Source organism: Lemur catta, chromosome 1 (genome assembly GCF_020740605.2).
Source record: "Lemur catta isolate mLemCat1 chromosome 1, mLemCat1.pri, whole genome shotgun sequence".
In the NCBI taxonomy this organism is placed as follows: Eukaryota; Metazoa; Chordata; class Mammalia; order Primates; family Lemuridae; genus Lemur; species Lemur catta.
The window spans coordinates 123,847,582-123,867,725 of NC_059128.1; the positions used below are offsets into that span (position 1 = coordinate 123,847,582).

The 20,144-nt window shown below is 45.4% G+C and overlaps 1 protein-coding gene and 1 long non-coding RNA gene across 3 annotated transcripts; one reads left to right on the forward strand and one right to left on the reverse strand.

Annotated features, from left to right (window-relative positions):
- The first annotated feature begins 349 nt into the window (after window positions 1–349).
- LOC123624840 lies at window positions 350–7,701 on the forward strand. 2 transcript variants are annotated; one of them, XR_006730230.1, is made up of 3 exons: window positions 350–1,072; window positions 1,818–1,925; window positions 6,383–7,701. It is a non-coding gene; the product is annotated as an uncharacterized LOC123624840 (long non-coding RNA). The 2 variants fall into 2 exon arrangements; XR_006730231.1 differs by having other exon boundaries at window positions 6,403–7,701.
- LOC123624838 (lysozyme-like protein 1) lies at window positions 6,213–19,543 on the reverse strand. The gene is made up of 4 exons (XM_045533028.1): window positions 19,386–19,543; window positions 18,702–18,860; window positions 7,235–7,313; window positions 6,213–6,420 (listed from the first exon to the last, which is right to left on the reverse strand). The coding sequence occupies exons 1-4, from the start codon at window positions 19,522–19,524 to the stop codon at window positions 6,351–6,353; spliced, it is 447 nt and encodes a 148-aa protein (XP_045388984.1). The 5' UTR covers window positions 19,525–19,543; the 3' UTR covers window positions 6,213–6,350.
- Between the last annotated feature and the right edge of the window lie 601 nt (window positions 19,544–20,144).

Consider the following 20,144-nt stretch of genomic DNA (forward strand, 5'->3'; position numbering starts at 1 on the left):
CCCCTGCTCCACCACCTCCTGCCCAAACCGATCCTTCCTCTGGAAAGATAAGGCTTTCTTCTCCGTTCCCACATCCCCTTCCCTCTTCTTCCAGACTAAGGCGGCCCTTTGTGAAGGGGGGTGTGGGTTTTTGCACAAATATGTAATCTTTTGAGATCTGCCCTTTTGCACCGCCTGTCAGTTCCTGGGGTTGAAACCGCTCTGTTTGCTTTAGCTGGTAACAGGACACCGCCTGGAACAGTGGAGCAGCCATCAGATTGCTTATGAATCTGGGCTTTATTTTGCATGAATGTTTTTCAAGGCAAGTATAGATTTTTTTTTTTTCTTCCTCTACCAAGAATTATGTTGCCAGTGGGGTGTGGTGGCGGGCAGACAGTGGGAAACCTAGTGGGGACTTTGACCTTTCCCAAGCCACAGGGACCCAGGAAAACGGACTCGCCCACACTTTCGGGTGGGATTTCTCACCGTTTACGATCTGCCCCTTTCTCTTTAGAACATGTCATTATGTCACACAAGATGTATTCATATTTCTTCCTGTTGAAGTGTCTGCCGTACCTGTTAGAAATCACCTGTTGCAACATACTAGAGAAAGAGAAATGCAGAAATAGAATCATAATCACCAGTTTTCATTAAAACACAGCGTGCGCCTTGTGCTTCTGACGCGGTTGGTGGCCTCACCGTCACTCTGCATGGCAAATGTTTTCATTCGCGTTTTATAGAAGGTGAAACAGAGAGGTCGGTGCCTCGTCCGAGCTCACATAGCTGCTCGTGGCAGGCCCCCAGCACACCCTGCCCCGCGGTCCCTCTGTCTGTCTGCACAGCCACTGGCTTTGCTCCCTCCGGCAACAGAGGGCCTACAGCCATGGTAACCGTGTGTTTTGGATTTTTCAGTACAATACTGACTTCAAATATTTTCTCTCAGGGCCAACTGAATGGCAGATAATGGATCCTAATTGTCTGGAAAATGTGACCCAACATCACACTTCCAGTCCCGACTCAAATCGTCTCCAAAGCAGTGAAGGAGGCCATGGGAAGACAGGCCCCATGAGAAAGCGTGTGTTGAGGCCTTCTGGTGAGGTTCAGAGGGACAAACAGCGAGAGGAGGTGGGGCCCTTTGCGGAAGGTGAATGGGCGCCCAGGCCTGGGGACGGCGCCGCCTAAGCCACTGAGGCCGCGGGACCGGGGGAGGGGGCTGGGGCGGCAGCGTCGCCACTACGCGGCTCTCCTGTGCCGTGTTTTGGAAAATACTAATGTGGCAAAATCGTGTGGCATATTGAGTGACAAGAGCAGGTTCCACAATTAAGTACTCTAGGCCAGGCACGGTGGCTCACACCTGTAATCCCTGCACTCTGGGAGGCTGAGGCAGGAGGATAGCTCGAGGTCAGGAGTTCGAGACAAGCCTGAGCAAGAGCAAGACCCCACCTCTACTAAAAATAGAAAGAAATGATATGGACACCTAAAAATATATATATTAAAAAAATGAGCTGGGCATGGTGGCGCATGCCTATAGTCCCAGCTACCCGGGAGGCTGAGGCAGGAGGATCCCTTGAGCCCAGGAGTTTGAGGTTTCTGTGAGCGAGGATGATGCCATGGCACTCTAGCCCGGGCAACAGAGTGAGACTCTGTCTGTAAAAAAAAAAGAAGCCACAATTAAGTACTCTAGAATTCCAACTTCACAGAACATATAAAAACACTGGAAGAAAAAAACATCAAAATAGTAATAGCAATTATTGAGTGGAGAGAATGTTTTATATTTATAGCTTTGAAAAATATTTTCTACATGTTCTTCACTGAACGTGGATTGTTGTAACAATCAGAGACTCGCCAGTGAGGGGAGTGGAAGGACAGGAAGACGCCACAGCATGTCACGTGGATTGCACGTGGCGGGGACGCCCAGTGGTAAAAACCGTTCCGGTCACAGCCTGGTAAGGAAGCACCTGCCTTGCCTTTCTTAGCTTCTTTCCTGCTGCCGCCTCCTCTCCTCTCCTGCTGCTGGAGGATCGGTTTAGACAGACGGAGTTGCAGGATCTGTGCGTTAGGACAGTTGCCCCGTGTCCCCCTTTGCCATTTCCCTGCGCTTGTGGAATAGGACAAGAGAGCAGGAAGATGAGAAAGAATCACCTGTCCCAGGCGGCGTGTGCGTAGCGCCCTCCCATCCCTAAGGGAGCCCCGTGTGGTCCAGATGCTTCCGCTGCACTCAGGCTTCCTCCCAGCTGGGGTCCCAGGCTCCCCCCAGCAGCAGCTCCTTTGCACCTGGACGTGTGACTTTCCATCCGGTGACAGCACTCTGCAGGCAATGTCCAGCATGCCGCGTCCTCGAGCGAGGGGTCCCCTTCCCTACAGGAGCACTGCAGAGGAAACAGCCCTGAAATCCCAGGAACAAGGACACAGGGCAGTGGGTGGGTCTGGGGTGGGGCATCAGGCCTGCATTTGAAGATACGATTTTCACGTTTTAAACTTTTTAAATCAAAAAATGTAATTTGTGTCTAGTTGGAAAAAGTGGTACATGTTTGTTGTGAGTTTCAAGGTTTAGACATCTAAAGCCATGGTCCCCAACCTTGGTGGCACCAGGGACCGGTTTCATGGAAGACAGTTTTTCCACGGAAGCACGGGGACGGTGATGGCTGCCACCGGAGCCGTGTAAATACGGACAAGGCCTCGCTCCGCTCCCTCCCGCTGTGCGGCCCAGTTCCTAACAGGCCCCAAACTGGTACCGGGCCACAGCCCAAGGGTTGGGGACCACAGATCTAGAACATTTACCTTCCATTTTGGGAACAGAGAGGAAATCTTTCTAGGCCTCCTAATCTTTATTTATTTATTTTATTATTATTTTTTTTTTGAGACAGAGTCTCACTCTGCTGCCCGGGCTAGAGTGAGGGCCGTGGCGTCAGCCTAGCTCACAGCAACCTCAAACCCCTGGGCTTAAGCGATCCTACTGCCTCAGCCTCCCGAGTAGCTGGGACTACAGGCATGCGCCACCATGCCCAGCTAATTTTTAGTTGTCCAGATAATTTATTTCTATTTTTAGTAGAGACAGGGTCTCGCTCAGGCTGGTCTCGAACTCCTGACCTTGAGCGATCCACCAGCCTCGGCCTCCCAGAGGGCTAGGATTACAGGCGTGAGCCACCACGCCCGACCCTAATCTTTATTTTTTAAATTCACCTTGAAGAGATTAAATTGTCTTTCAGGGGCTGGTGAGGGTTTGTGCCGCAGTCGAGGCACTCAAGGAAGTTGCTGTGTTGAACACAGGTGAGGGGCTCAGGCGCTCCCTGTCCCCAAAGGAACTAGGACACGTTCTCTCACTGAGTTCTGAAAATTCCTGGACGGCAGCAGGGTCCTCTTGGATCCCCCTTGTTGCTCGAGGAGCCCTGGGGAGACACTTGCCCTTTCTGTAGCTCCTGACCTGTAGGAAGCAAAGATTACGTTACCCCATGCTCCAAAGCCCGTGTAAAGGGTGTATGAAATAAGGAATGTGAACCTGATTTGAAAACCAAAATGCCCTAAATGCGAGGACCTTGTTTGCATTCCTTGTAGGATTCTACATGTGTCTAGTGGAACAAAAAATCAGCATCAAATATTTTTGAATGTCAACTGTTAGGTGTTAGCACTGCAAAGGGATTGTGGAGAACACAGAAGTACAAGCCATGGTTTAGCCCTCAAGGAGCTTGCAGGCTGGGTGGGAACACCGGTCCCTGATGGCCTAATCCTGTGGCACACACCAGCCACGAGTCCAGAGGAAAGATCTTTTGGGCTTAGAGGAGAGAGCTTTGTGTTGAATAACCTGTAGAGAAGTGGCATAGTCTTTCAAGCTGGGGAAAACCAAGGTCAAGGACACCCGAGGGGACATGGCATACTGACATCAGGGAAAAACGGCAGACAAGACCAGAGTGTTGAGGAATGACAGGGAGCAAGTTGGGATCCAAAGGGACAGAAGTTTTGAAGGTGGGGTCCCAAGAGTCAGTCAGAGCCGTGTCCCCAAAGGAAGCCCATACCCACATGTGATGATTTTTATACCCTAACAGCCAACTGTCTACTCAATACCTCTGGTAACCTGCAGATGAAACAGTATGAAAATCTGTTTCCAAAGTGTCTTGGAAACTGTGAAAGGGAATATAAACATGAGTTGTTATTTTCATATGCTTTTGTTAAATAAAGATAACCCAAGAATAGAAGTAGTCGTTTTCTCTTGAATTTCTGAAGGCATTAATCATGGAAAATTATCCAGGAAAATGCATTTTTGCATCCTAAATTATTATTTTTAGAAATACTAAATAAATAAAACATTTGGGGAGGGAAATGGTAGAATTGCAGGCTTAGAAATTTTCTCAGTTTTGCAAAAAGATAGATCGATGAGATTGTCGGGCCAGCCAACTTCCCTTCACCTTGAATTTCAAAGCACTCATTTTTGGAGTTGGGTTTTTTTTTTTTTCCTTTTATGTTCTTTTAAAATCTGTCCCCTAGGTTTTGAATGGCTGGCACCAGGTTCATGCCAACTTAGCTCATTAATTGGTGCCATTGGTTTTAATGAAGCAGGAGTTTGGCTAAGCATAGGGGCTGTGAGGCAGATGGAGAGCAGGACAGCAATAATGAAAAATGCATATTCATAGACTTCCATGAGCACAGGTTATTGATTTAGTGCAGCTTAATGGATTCTGCATTTTTCAAATTTCCTCAGCCATCTTATAGAATTATTTTTCAATTCTTACATGGGTTTCAAAAGCTTTTTTTCATGTGGTTTATAATGCCTGTTAAATTGTCCTAGGATTATGTGTTTGTTTAGAAATGTATAAAAAAATTTTTTTTTTGGCAAGTAGCAGCTAAGATTTTTTAAAGCTTATGCATGCAAGTGAAGCCAGTGGACATGAAATGAGCCAATAGTAAAGCCTGGAAAGTTGACAACAGGAGAATTTAAAGGTTATATATGTGCTGTCATGGTATCCAACAGTTTGATCAGTGGGGACTTTCTTCTAAGTGGGAAACTTAATTATTGGTATAACCATTTCTCTAAGAAACCTCAATTTGGTGCATTTTCTAGGTCAGATTGTATTCAACTTGAGCCTACTACTTTCACCTAAATTTAGAACAAGGTAGCTTCAACTAACTCTACTCCAGCAGGACAGAGCCATGTGGACAGAAAATGTCCAAGAGGAAACCCAGCAAGGACAGCAGAGCTGCCCTGCCTGAGGGTCAGTAGAGGGGCCATCCCTGCATGAGCTCTTTGGGGTCTGAGATATCCAGCCCACTGCTACATGTAACTGAACATTCTTTGGATCTGTGGTCCCCAACTCCCAGGCCAAGGACCGGTACCAGTCCGTGGCCTGTTAGGAACTGGGCTGCACAGTAGGAGGTGAGTGGTGGGTGAGAGAGCGAAGCTTCATCTGTATTTACAGCCGCTCCCCGTCACTTGCATCACTGCCTGAGCTCCACCTCCTGTCAGATCAGCCACTGTCTCCCATCACCCCCAGATGGGACTGCCTAGTTGCAGGAAAACAAGCTCAGGGCTCCCACTGATTCCGCATTATGGTGAGTGGTATCATTATTTCACTATATATGCAATGTAATAGTAATAGAAAGGAAGTGCACAGTAAGTGTAATGCACTTGAATCATCCTGAAACCATCCACCACCCCAAGTCTGTGGAAAAATTGTCTTCCTTGAAACTGGTCCCTGGTGCCAAAAAGGTTGGGGACTACTGCTTTACATGATCACCAGATTCCTGGCCAAACTAACAAAATCTGCAGGTCTAAGGCAGCAAACAACTTTGTCATAAGGATGTTAAGTGTGGCTTTCAAACTGGATAGGTTTAATTTAAATGGGTATTGGAGTCACATAGGAACTTTCTGGACATCAGGAGCCAGAGCTGCAATTTCACCTATTTGGTCCCATCACACTGTCCAGCAGGCGTCCCCTGAGGAAGCAGGAACGTTCTCTCTGGCCGTGTCGGCTGACCAGGAGAAGAACGGCCCTAATGCTCTAGGAGGGGTAGGCAGTAATACTCCCACGGCAAGGAGAGCACCAGGGAGCCTTATTTCTGAATGAGCAGCCATTGCAGGGACCCGAGAGCCAGGACCCCTTACAGTGAAGAAGGAGAGTCTGTTCCTTCCGGGGCTACAACATTTTGGAGGTGGTTTTTCATGTCTTAGCATTGTGCTATTGTGACATCATTGAAACTAAGTCAAGGTGAAGACATTTAAATTGAAATATTTATTGCCTTAAAAATGTAGCTTGGTTTTCCCTCTCTAGCTGTGAGAAGGAATACTGGGAGGAAAGGGGACGAGACGGCAGACGCTTGCTGGCATTCATTACAAACCCAGTGGGGCCGTCGCGAAGCGGGCTGGGTCCAGTGCGCCATCATGAGACCTCACATCCTTTCTTCCACTCAGACAGGTCTTTGCCCTCACAGTGTTTCTTCCAGCCTTGCCTGAGGAGGGGGAAGCAGGAACAACAGGAAGAAGCATGACAATCCAAGTATTCCTAGCGTCAAAACCCACAGGTGCGTAACCAAAATAACCAGCCATGCCCAGGGTCAAGCTCCATCTGCATCTGAGATCCCAGGAGTCCATCCTTTCACCTTGTTAAGACTTTTCTCTTCCCAGTTTTCTGCTAATCATTATCGGCTTCAGCGACAAGTAAACAACTTTTGCAAAGATGGGTCATTTAATTAAATACCCACATCTCTGAAAATGCGGGTTCCCCACGTGCGTGGCCTGAGTGGCGATGCTCACTAGAGTCGCAGGGCGGAGACGGCCGTGAGCACCAGCTGAGCAACGTCCCGTGCTCCACCCTGGGCACGCGCTCTGCCAAGTTGTCACCCAGCAGACATGGTGAGTTTCTCTCACTGCTGGTTGGTCTCATTCCCCAGAAAATGTTGCTTGAACCCTCACAATCTTATCCAATCCAGAGCAAACGCAAGCTTTCTTCCCTCTGGCATATGGACTGCTGTACTCTGTACAATGCACGTTGGAAAGTGCCCTCTGCCCACCCTGTGGACACCTTCACGTGAAAAGCAATTGCAAATCATCCTGACCCAGTCCCATCTCTTCTCATCCCTGCTACTGTTAACACGAGTTCACCGTGCACCCACACGCTGACAGAGGAGCATGTAGGCAAAGTCACGTTCAAATCGTAGGTCACTCTGCGAAGGTGAGTTTGTCAGCGGCCACCGTAGCTGCCATGAATGGACACACTGCAGCTTTTGCCCCTGCAGCCAAGGTCCCCCAGGGAAAGACTCTTACCAATAGTTCATCCCTTGCGTCTCTTTAACAATTTTCTTGGCACAAATAATCGCGTCTGTGAGGTCGTCAGTGATCAAAGCTGTAAAAGAGAGGAGTGTAAGGTTAGCTGAGACTTCATTGCTGGAGGGGACCCCAAATTAAGTTTTCTTCACTTCTCTCACTGTTTTTGGAAGAGCAAGGTTGGAAAGACTGTGACACGTTCTACATAGTCATATTCTCATTTTGAGATTCTTTGCAAATAAAAGAACTTTGTTTCAAGACCATCCTCATTTTGGACCAGCTGACGTTGCAGGGGAGTAGCCCAAGCAATCCTGAAGGGTCTTTGGAAATGTGTGTGGAGAAGGCACAGTGTGAGAATGTTTTCTACATCCCAAAGGAGTATGCACCTAAGACAGGAGAGTATAGTGTTTTTTTTCTCTGTTTGGCTTAGTTTCACATATAAAATCTCTTTATAGGTAAATACTAAACTTTTGTTTATTGTCATTTTTCCAATACATGCCTTTCACAACATTTTTTTATCTGAGCTGTTTTTCATGAACAAATTTTTAAGTTTTAAGACAAATATGTCAGTCTCTGTCTTTATTATGTTTTCTATTGTTTCAAACATGACACATTTTTTGATTGAAATGTATTAAGTCAGTGGTCCCCAGCATTTCTGGCACCAGGGACTGGTTTCATGGAAGACAATTTTTCTATGGAAGGGCAGGGGAGGCGGAGCTCACGCGGTGACGCGAGCGACAGGGGAGTGGCTGTAAATACAGATGAAGCTGCACTCGCCTCCTGCTGTGCGCCCCTCCCCCACCTCCATTTCCTAAGTTTCATAGAAGACAATTTTGCCATGGACAGCGTGGGGCGGGGCAGCGCAGCAGAGCACTGCTACCCGGTCCCTATGGGGGCTGGGGACCGCAGTATTAAGTGATATCAGCATTCTTTCCTGCTCAACACAAACATGACAGAAAAAGGCAAATAAATATAAAAAATCCACCATCACTGCTGTTGCAAGTTAGGTCCTCCAGGAGCAGATGCTGAGATGGGCTTGGGGTGCAAGATGTTTATTAGAGACTCACACCTGTGAAAGAGACGGGGAGGAGGCAGGACTGGGTAGATGGACATGTCCATTTGTGACGCAGGCCCAACAGCTCCTCAGCCAGCCCAGCCACGAGCTGGGGAGTGACCGCCGCCCATCAGCGTTGCCAGATGGGCACCAATGGCCAGGTCTGCGTACCCCTGCCTCACTCAGTCACTGGGTGTGGACCACCCCAGAAGGGCACAGCCGTAAGTGAGTCAGGTCTCTGCAGCTAAGCAGACCCTGAGGAGGTGGCAGGACGACTGTCTGCTCATCAGACAAACGCAGTGGGGGCAGCACGTCTTCCCTTACAGGGGACTGAGAAGGTCTCCGTGACCACCACAACCACCAGTCAAGGACAGGAAAATCCAAACCACTTGGTATCATTTCTATTCATCAATGAAGCAAAGACTTTTTTAGAGGACTGGGTATGCTCCATGGTGACCAGGGCGCAGTGAGGGAGGTGCTCTGAAGGGCTTGCTGTGGGAGCGTCATGGGCCCAGCTTTTCAGGAAAGCAACATGGCAGTGTGTGTCTAGAGCCTGAAAGAGGTTCTTATCCTTTGACCTGGTCATGTTTCTTCGTGGATCCATCCTAACGAAATAGTCATGACTCTAGACAAGCATTTATTTAGAGTGGTTTACCACAGCTTTATTTACAAGAGTTGAAATGGAAAAAAATCCAGCTGCCTCATAATTAGGGATGTTCAAACTAATAATAATACCTTCATATAATGAAATAAGGAAACATTTAACTCATGTTTTCACAGGATGTTTAATAATACAAGGACGTGCTCCCAATGCAATGTTAGATTCCCAGTATTATAAAAATATCCATCGAGAGCTACACTGTCCAATATGGTGGCCATTAGCCACGTGTGGCTATTTAAATTTAAATTATATTTGTGGATGGATGAAGGGACTAAAAATGGTGTTTATTAGAGAATGGAATATTATTCAGCCATAAAAAGAAGGAAATCCTGACATTTGTGACAACGTGGATGAACCAGAGGGTGTCATGCTAAGTGGGGGAGTGAGACGCAGGAAGTCAAACACCGCCTGAGCTCACTTGCTATGTGGGATCTAAAAACGTTGAACTCAAAAAGCAGAGAGCAGAATGGTGGTTGCAGGGCTGGGTGGTGGGGAAATGGGGAGATGTTGATCAAGAGGTACAAACTTTCAGATATACAAGGTAAATAACATTGCACACAGACACACAGTAGCTATGCGAGGTGATGGATATGTTGATAAACTTGATTGTAGTAATCACTTCACAGTGGGTACGTATATCAAATCATCATGTTAGATGCCTTAAATATGTGCAACTTTTATTTGTAAATTATATCTCAATAAAGGTGAAAAAATTTAAATTAATTAACATTAAATACAATGAGAACTTCATTTCCTTAGTTGCTCTAGCTACATTTCAGATGCTTTATAGCCACTCGTGGCTAGTGGTTCTCCTATTGGACACACAGGTGGAGAACATGTTCATCATTACAGAAAGTTCTGTTGAACAGTATCGGTTTAGGAAAAAAAAAGGTAGTCATAAATTCACTAGTATTTTAAAAGGATTGGCTCTTAATTGTGGGATTACCTATATTCTTAAATCTTTGCTATTTATTTTCTAAAATTTTTTACAATAGAAATGAATTATTAATATTTTTATTACCAGAAAAAATAACCAAAAAGAATAATGTTCGCCTAAAATTTTGCATTTCAATAGAGCATTGTAATACCAAATTACTTTGTTAACTCAGTTGAAAGGGAAATTTCTCCTTGGGTATGCTGTTTGCTTGAGTTGCTAATTTTGTTGTATTCTAGTTTGGCCTAACTAGAAGGTAAAGGTAGTGATATATTTATTTTAAGCAAATTTATTCTAAATGTGGCTTAGTTTTTATTGAAAACAAAATCCTATTAACCAGGAGAAAACTTAACAAAAGATATCATCTATCACTGACAGCAATCGAAGCAATATATGCAAATTCACTAGCATTTGCAGTGAAAAATAAAGCTATTAATATATCAGCTTATAAAAGCCTCTTGCCTTATTTCTAGAGATATGAGTATTTGGCATATAATAGCTATTACTATTAGCTAACACATCTTACTCAGGTCAGGCGCACATTAAGTCTCTTCCTGCAAAATCTCCATTAGTCCTCAGAACAATCATTCCAATAGGTACCATTATTATTCCTATATCCTGAGGTTACACACCCAGTAGATGAGACTGAATTCCAACCTAGGGCTTAAATTCTGCTACCCTCTTCCTCCTCCTTCCAACAGAGCCATTTAAGCAAAGATTCCTGCTTATGAAACACTATATGCTAATCAAGTTGATAATAAAGATATAAGTATTAATTTTTCAAGTAATTATTTATCTAAGAGATTATCCAAGCTTAAGCGTTTGGTAACTGATATATGTTCCAATGAGGAGCACTTTATTTTGGGTGTACACGTGCTTTGGAAGTGGCTGGGCACATTTCCTGGGGGAAGTAAGGTCAGTGGCACCTTAAGGAGTGAGGAGGACACGGATTATCCACAGCGAGGAAGGAGCAGATCGTATTCTGTCATTGCAGGGTTGGAGCACGTCCCAGGCGTGTACACAAAGAGCAAGTTTTGTATTTGGGGCAAGGCAGTTTGCTTGCCCGGAGATGCCACGTAAGCGTTCCTGGGAGTATTAGCGGATGCAGGCCCAGGAAGTGGACACCGTGTGAAGTTGCCCGTCCGCCTCCGGCTCTATTAGAGCATTCTGTTGCGCAATTAGGATGTTTTGAAAGTGCTCGTTGGCCGCGACTGAATTTACTCAGGAAAATGCGGTAAGGAAGGTGGGGGCTGGGAAATAACCAACGTGATGCAGCGCTGTTGCAGGAAACAGCCACCGAGGGGCAGCAGAGAGGCAGGAATAAGCTAAAACAGAGCACGTTTTTAATGAGGATTCGTGCCAATAATTGTTTCTGCCCAATTTACTTTCAACAGACAAGTCTGTCCAGTCAAACATGAATGAGGAGAGGGTTGTGTTGAACAGCAAAGCATTATTCAGCATAATAGTGTATTCTTCCACATCTAACAAAACAGCAATAGTCTGCACAGAAAGAGCTACAGTCCTTACTTTCAGTACGCTGGTTCTACATCAAAGTGTCTCCCTCGCCAGCATCCTCCTGCCTTTCCACTAAAATACAGCTACCAGGCCACGAATTACATCTCTTTCCCCTCCCTAAAGTAACAAAGGTCATCTCAGACACCAGGCTGATGAAAAATAAGATTAATATAAGTGAACTAGACTAGATAGACGAGTCAGTAATCACCTTTTCCTTAAACGTGTCTCATTTTAATGAAGTCTGTGCTGTTGGAGAAAAACAAACATTGCATTATATCAAGAATTTTGTAGACTGCATGCATGTATTTATATATGTGTGTATACATGCATGTGTATATGTGTGTGTATATATGCTTTATGTATGTGAATATTTAAAAAAAATTCTGTCCAAATAGTTTGGGGAAGGTAGGCAGGAATTTTAGGAATGCAATTTGGAATGGAGAGCGGGGAGCTTGTCTAGTCACAAGATGGGCTTGAAATGCGTGTGTATCATACATGTCTGTAATGTCACATGCCTTGCAAACATCCCCTAATGCTAACTGGCTTCCAGGCTCCCATGACTAATGTCCCTACTTCTGTGATACGAATGACATTGTTCATGACGAAAGCCTCTGTGGCCTGAGCCTGCATGATTAGGATATAAAACCTACATCCTGTTCTTCTATTTTAAAGCTGTCCATGAAAATCCATGCTCTTTATGATGAGAAGACAGATATGAGGGTCCCTTCACCGCTAACCAGGAACCGTCCAACATTTCAGTTTCCTAGAATCAAAGATTGTCTTGCAGATAGACGTTTGCCCCAGACTTCCTTAATTGGAACAAAATTGAACAATATTAAATTAGAAAACTGGATGTAAAGTCAAGCTTGGCCATGATGAGGTAGCAGATTTTGCTGTCAGCAACTAGAAAACTGGACAACATATATAAAAAAAGTTATTTTCAGGAATTGAAAACTGGCCATGCAGGATCACAGTCCTTGATAGAAAACAAATGCGGTGAGCTGTAGGATTGCCATGACTTCCTGCCCAGAGGAACCTTCCAGACCAGGGAGGTAGAACCCTGGCAGGGCAGGAGACAGACTTCAGGGGCCAAGGCAGCTGGAATTCATGGAGAAGAATACCTGAGAAGGAGGAAGAGCACCGGAAATCTGCACAGGGGGTCCCCGAGTCTCTGGCTCAAGGCTAACCTGGGAATGCAAAGGGTAAAATTGCATGAGGCTAACAACTGCTGGGGAGGTGGACAGTCACAGAGCTCATGGGGGCTGGGGACATTTGATTTCTGAAGAAAAGAAGATCTTGCTGAAGCCCTAGGACATTCCAAAGAGACAGTGCATGAGTCAGGCCTTGGTAGTAGGACTGAAGTAGCCTTACTGTGAAGATGCTCTAGAACTTCCCTAACACGGTTCAAGAGCAAGCCTTAAAAGGGTCAAGCTGATCAGAATGAACTTAACTGCTTGGCAAAATGAAATCCAACCTTTCTCAGAGGAGCACAGCATGATCCAGGCACTCACAAGGTGGTATACACCATGTCCAGTATCCAGTAAAAATTAGTCCATGTACAAGGAGGCATAAAATGTGACATGTAACCAGAAGAAGGATCACTCAGTGGAAGGACCCAGAGATGACAGAGTTGATCAAATTAGCAGATAAGAAATTTAAAACAGTGTTTACCAATATGCTTATTTATATCACGGACTTAAAGAAAAACACAAATAAAATGGAATAAAAGATTTAAAATTACCTAACACTGAATAAAAATTATGGTATCTGAAAGGAAACATCATATTAATGAGTATAATAGATTAGGCACTTCAGAAACAAAGATAAAAATAAAAAAGAAAAAAGATCCGAGGATTTGAAGATATAGCAATGGAAACTACTGAAAATAAAAAATAGGAGAAAAGGCTAAAAATACGAAGAACCTCAGTGACTATGAGATAACATCAATGATCTAACAGATGTCATTAGAATCACTGGAGGAGAAAAGAAAAAGTATTTGAAGAAGGAATGGCTAAAGTTTTTCCAAATTTAGTGAAAATTATAAACTCAGGGATCCAAAATGTTAATGAATACCAAGTAAGATAAACACAAATACCACTCATGATCAAATTGCTGAAAATGAGTGATAAAGGTAAAATCTTAAAAGCAGCTAGAAGACAAAAGACGCATTACCTACAAGGAACAAAGGTAAGAAAATCCCTGGGTCCCATGATAAAACAAGCTAGAAGACAAGAGTGTCTTAACAACTTGAGAGCAAAACAGCTGTTAGCCTAGAATTTTACGTATAGAGAAAATATCCTTCCAAATCAAAATGAATGCTCTCTAGTAGATCATCACCCCCCTCCCCCCCAAAAAAGAGAAACAGTTAAAGGAAGTTCTTTAGGCTGAAAGAAAATGCTATCACTTAACTGCCTGCTCAAGTGAATCCACCAAAAGAATGAAGAGTATTGGAAGTAGTAAATATGTGATAAATATAATGAAAGCTTTTTCTTCGTTTAAAAATTTATTTAAAACGTAGTTGTTTAAAGCAAAAATAATAAAAATGCATCTTGAAGAATATAACATGTAGAAGTGCTCGACAACATGTCACAATGGATGGGAGGGGGAAGTTGAATTATACTGTTATCAAACTTGTATATTATATATGACGCAGTGTGTTATTAATATTTGAAGGTAGCATGTGATAAGATAATGATGCAGCTGGAAACCTTAGAGTAACTACTGAAAACAAAGTGCAGGTGTAAGTAACAAGCCAGTAAAAGAAAATGCTGAAAAATATTCAATTAATTCCAAAGAATGTAGAAAAAAAAAAATGGAACCCAGAAGAGATGGCACAAATAGAAAACAAAAATAGCAAGATGGGATTTAGAGCTAGCCATGTCAGTATCACATTAAATGTAAATGGTCTAACCAAGGCTCAGCAAACGATAGCACACAGGCCAACCTCCTGTTTTTGCAAATAAAGCTTTACTGGAACACAGCCAGGCCCATTCATTTACACATTTTCTGTGGCTTCTTTCACATTGTGTCATAGTTGAGCAGTTGCAATAAAAACCATGTGGCCTGCAAAGCCTAAAATACTTACTATCTGGCCCTTTAGGAAACCATTTGCTGACCTATGGTCTAATCACTCCAACTTCATTGTCAGAATGGATCAAATGTAACTATTTGTTTCCTATAAGAAATTAGATTTAAATATAAACACACAGATGGGTTAAAAGTAAAAGAAATATACCATTGCAAATACTTCCCAGAAGAAAGCTGGAGTGGCTATATTGCTATCAGACAAGAAGATCTCTGGACAAGACATAGTATCAGAGTTAAGGAGAAACACTGACTCCAGTAATAAAAGGGTCAATTGATCATGAAGACATAACAATCCTCAGTGAGTAGGCAGCTACTAATAGAGCATCTAAAACTGACAAGACTGAAAGGAGAATTAGACAAAACCACAGTGACAGTTACAAGGTTTAGTCTGTCTTTCCCGCTGTGTGATAGAACAAGCAAGAAAATTAGTGAGGATATGACAGTCATTTACAGAACATCCATGCACCAACTATAACATACACATTATGCTCTGCTATAAAACAAGGTTAAAGAAATTTTAAAGGTTTGGAACCATATAGACCATATTCTCCAACCACTGTGAGACGTAATTAGAAATCTGTAATAAAAGTTCATCCTGGGATTATCCCTCACGGTCATGCTGGGTGTCTTCGCCTGTCTTTCCTATTGAATCCCTTGTTTCCTGGAACTGTCTCCCTCTTTGCTGGTCTCCGTTATCGTTTTGGTGGAGCACCTTTCCCACAGCGCTGTCAGAAGGGATGCAGGGGCTGCACATGCATCTTCTCTCGGTCCCTACGTGTCCACCCTCCATCCTTTTTGGCCACAGTCGGTGCTCTGGGAGAGGGACCCACACCGATGGTGTCAATGGGCCCTGCTGTCCTCTGACTTCTGGCAGGGTTTAAGAGAGTGAGCACCAGCAGGAGAGGAAGGGAGGAAGGACAGTGAAGTCTTTTTTCCAGCAGGTCACTCAGCACCAGCTGTATCTTTTGAAGGGAGGTCACAGGTCCTACGAGGCAGTCCTCTCCCTGCAGACCCTATGAATTTGGGTGATGGTCACAGCTCTGCCATCCCTCTTTGGGCCAGGGGCTGGTAATGACCTGCTGTTCCTAACTCCTCACTTTGTTATCCCTTCATGGTTTTCCTGTGATCTGATTACACCTTTGTTAGGTGGCCTCTTTATTAAAATTTTCCTCAAATTACCCAGTTTTGCACTGGCTGTTTTCCAGCCAGGATTCTTTATGACATAGGAAGCAATAATTTTAACAACTTCCTCATCTAAAAATGTATTCATTCTGAACTTCAAGCATACTGATCATTGGGCTAGTGCAGAATTGTAGATTGGAAATAACCAACCTGTTGGTTTAGGATTCAGATTTCTCTAATCACTAAGTTAGCCACCACCTGCTTTCCAGCTTCTAAATATTTTTTATTTTTGGTACTGTTTTTTCTTCCATTTACCTTGTCTTTTTGGATTTATGCCTTTTTGTCTTGTTTATTCTTAAATATCTATACTATTAATTTATATGATATCAAGACAGAGGCAAGAAATGTTAGTTTCCTGTTGCTGCCATAGCAAATTACTACAAATGCAGTGGCTTAAGAACCACAGATTTTCTTACAATTCTATGGTCAGAGAGTGACATGGAATTCACCCAGACACAGCCAAGGTGCTGGCAAGTCTGAGTTTTCTGGAGGATGATCCATTTCCTTGCTTCTTTGGGGTCTGGCAGAATTTGTTGCTTGTGGATGCAGGGCTGAGGTCTCTGCTGCTTGCCGGCCGTGAGTGGAGGGCCATGCCCAACTTCTGTGGGCCACTCACACTTGATCCCTTACACCATCTTCAGGGCCAGCAGTGGTGGGTCGAGTCCCTCCTACGCTTTGAATCTCTCCTCCGTCTTCTGCCATGGGATCTTTCTGATCATAGCTGAACGAGAGTCTCTGCTTTTAAGCATCCACCCCTATCACCCAGGATAATCTCCCCTTCTCAACCTCGGACCCTTCATCACATCTGCAAAGTCCCTTTCCACGTAAGGTAACAGACTCGCAGACTTTAGGGATTAGAGTGGACGTTCTGGGGGACCCTTGCCCAGCCTCCACGGGAGGCAAATGCACGTATCTAATCGCCATATTTAGCTGAAAGCCTCCACTGGCAAGCTCTTGGGAAACGCTGGCGAGACTGACCGGTTCAGGGAGGGGTTCAAGTCATACCTGTAGAAGGCGAAGGCACTGAATGTTTTAGCCCAGGGGATAAGAAACTGGAGGTGAGAAATACTCATGAATCATTTGCAAAGAGTTCATAAGTTTCCATGTATAAAATAAAGCAAATCTGTTTTGAATAAACCCAGAAGGAAAAAGTAGGATTCAAGGAAGATGGCTATAAGGAGGTAGATTTGGTCCATCAGAAGAATGTTCTAAATTAGGGGCTGATTAACAATTGGGAGGTCCACCTTAGGAGGTAGTTTCCATTCTGTATTAATGTGAGGGCAGGAGAAACTTACTAGGTTAATTAACGTGTTATTCAGTCATGCATACAGTCAACACATACACTGATTATCTCGTCCCAGGGTCCCCTTATCTGCGGTTTTCACTTTCCATGGTTGCAGTTACCCATGGTCAACCGCATTCAGTTATTTTCATTAATATAACATTTTGAGAGAGAGAGAGACCATATTCACATAACTTCTATTACAGTACATTGTTATAATTGTTCTATTTCATCATTAGATATTATTGTTAATCTCTCAGTCTGCCTGATTTATAAATCAAACTTTATCATAGATATGCACGTGCAGGAGAAACATAGTGTATATAACGTTCAGTGCCACCACGGTTTCAGACATCCATGGGGGTCTCGGAATGTATCCCCCTCAGTCTAGAGAGGACTACCGCATGTGGCAAAGAGAAATTAAAGCACAGTTTACTTCCTGCTCCCAAAGAATTTTCCAGAGACTATTTTATGACTCTGACCACACCCTTGTTCCTCCTTCTCTCCGTCTATTTATGTGATAACTATTTACTGAGCTCCCACAAAGCCCAGGCACCATTCTAGACACTGAGGCTACACCAGTGAATGGAACGGACAAACCTCTCTGCCCTCAAGGGGCTTCCTACAGCTCTGTCCTTGTGCCTGCTCAGTGTCCTGGCATCCGTCCCCTCTTCTCCGTGTCCCCAACCATGACTGCCACTCAGGTCTTCCGTGTCTTCCCTCAACGATCGCGGTGGCACTGAAATGTTCTCTTCTTTAATCTATTGCAGACCCCGCTTGTGGGTTAATCTTGCGGAATCAAAGCACCATTATCTGCCCCTTGCTGGCTCCCTCCTGAAGGCAGAAATCAGGGCAAGCCCCCTAGCCAGGCTGTCCAGGCAATGCTCGTAGTCAGCAGCTGCTCCAGCTGCATTGCCTGTGATGCCTCAGCACGTCCTCTCAGTTCCAGACACAACAAACATCTCACCGTTCCCTGTCCACACGCCACACCCTCCACACACACCTCCATGCATGTGCTACTCCCCTTGCCTGGAGTGACTTTTCTCTCTCTCTACCAAATCTTACCTATCTTCCAAATCTCTGGCCAATATCACTGTGTCTACAGAAATTTCCATAGTTTTCTTAACACTATCACTTCCTCTGAAGCCCACAGCGCTCAGTCCACCCCTGTGACAGTCATTCACTGAACTTCACATAAGCACGTTTTCTCTTTCCTTGTTGCTTACAGGCTTTGCAACGCCGAATTAATATCTGATCTATTTTGCTACCCTCAATGCTGTTTACTTCTTGAATGACTGAAGTACGAGCAGACTTGGAAGTGAATTCTGGCTTCATTTCTACTGTTTAAGCAGTGGAAAGTGCACTCACTCGTCGCAGTCTGCACAAAGCAGCACACGCTGCATCCTTTGAGTGGATTGCTCACAGAAAGCAGCCAGCAAGGCGCTTCCTCCTTGCTGCAGATATCCAATGTCTCTCTACTCAGAAAAGCAGTGAGGCCATTTGTCCATCCCCCGTTTTTGTGGAGGGTTTAATAAAAATTATCCTAGAAGGAATAAATCACCTTTTGACCAGTAGGACACAGGAACTTAAGTGTCACCTTGGGGAACTACTGAATAATTCATTGGCCTGGAATGGGCCTAGGCAGTTCTGAGCCCCAGACTTCAGTGAAAGCAGAAAATGGGTGGACACCCCACTGTCAGCTTTCGTGCCTTTGCTCTTGAGGATAATGTTTTTGGCAAATCAAAACTGTACCTGAGCAGGCGACATGACAGTGGTTCTTCTCTTGCAGCCTTTCGTATCTGCACCACGTGAAACTGTTTATCTGAAAAATGCCGTAGTCAACACTGCCATCGTCCAGGACGGTCTGCGCCGTGGTGTTGTAGCCGCTCTCGTAGTACGCCATGCAGATCCCTAGGGAGGGACCGAGCCAAGCAAAGCCTTGTTTCCTCTAAGCCGGTGCTTGGAGGGGGGGTGTCCTTATCCACCGGCACCTAATTGCCTCCTCCAACAAACCTGGGGGTGGGGCAGGGCAGGGGGTGCACCCAGGGGCCCATGGGGACAGCACACTGGGGGCTGCGGTGGCACACCCAATGCTGCACACCTGGTCAGTGTCCCAGCCTAGTCTAGAACCAGAAGTCAGGTCCCCGCCCCCCCCCCCCGCCCCCCCCCCCGCCAACAGTGCCAGCAGGGGTGGCATCGTTTCCCCTTCCCTCGCTGGGCTGGTGTCTTAAGCGCAGGATTCCAGGACTGAGGGGATGAGGGGTGGGGGTGAACGGGAGGAGGGCAGTATGTGACTACCCAGGAGCCGTCCCTGGGGGTGGGGGACGTTCAGAGCATGGACGAGCTGGGAGCAAACAGAGCGCGTGTAGCTGGGACCGTCAGTGTCTCAGAGGAGAGGTCAAAGACAGAAAGAGCACAGGAAGGAAAAAGCCTCACAGTTTCCAAGGCTAAAGCCCCCATAATTGTCCAGGCCGGCCCTTGCAAATATTTTTGCCAGTTTGCAGCGCGTGTAGACCTTGGACTCGGTGCTTGTGACCAGGCAGCCAATCAGGGCCAGAATGCCCGCGGCCTTCATCCCCGAAGCCTGTTGGGGACAGAACCTGTCGAAGATGAGGAGACCAGGTCAGACATTCTTGATTTAGCCTAAGATTTTGTCCGTGGCGCATGGTGGCTGTTGCAGTGACAGGCCTGCCCAGATGCTGCCCGTCACTTGCAGTCATTCAGGGCCAGCGTCAGGGAGAAACAAAGGAAGGACAGACAGTGTACGGTACAGGCAAGGAGCAAGACTGCAGGCCCCTTCCTCAGTGCCTTTGCACAGTTACTCTGGGCTCAGTTCTGGGCTCCCGGGACCATGCAAGCAAAGAAATTAACCCTTCCTCACTGACGTCCAGCTGGAAACCAAGGGGACATTTCCGTGATTGCCATTTAACTCTGAATTGAGAAAATAGAATTATAAAGGTGAAGCGTTCCCTGCATAGCTGAGCCTTGGGCTGGGACTGCACAGGTCCAGGTCCACGTATACGCAGACTGTTGTCAATAAGGCTGCACCCAGCTTGCCAGCCTCTCCCGCCTCTCCTTCCGGGTCCTCCCCCTCTTCTGCCTCTGCCACCCTGGAGACAGCAAGACCCACCCCCCCACCTCCTCCCCCTCAGCCCACTCAACGTGAAGATGATGAGGATGAAGACCTTTACGCTG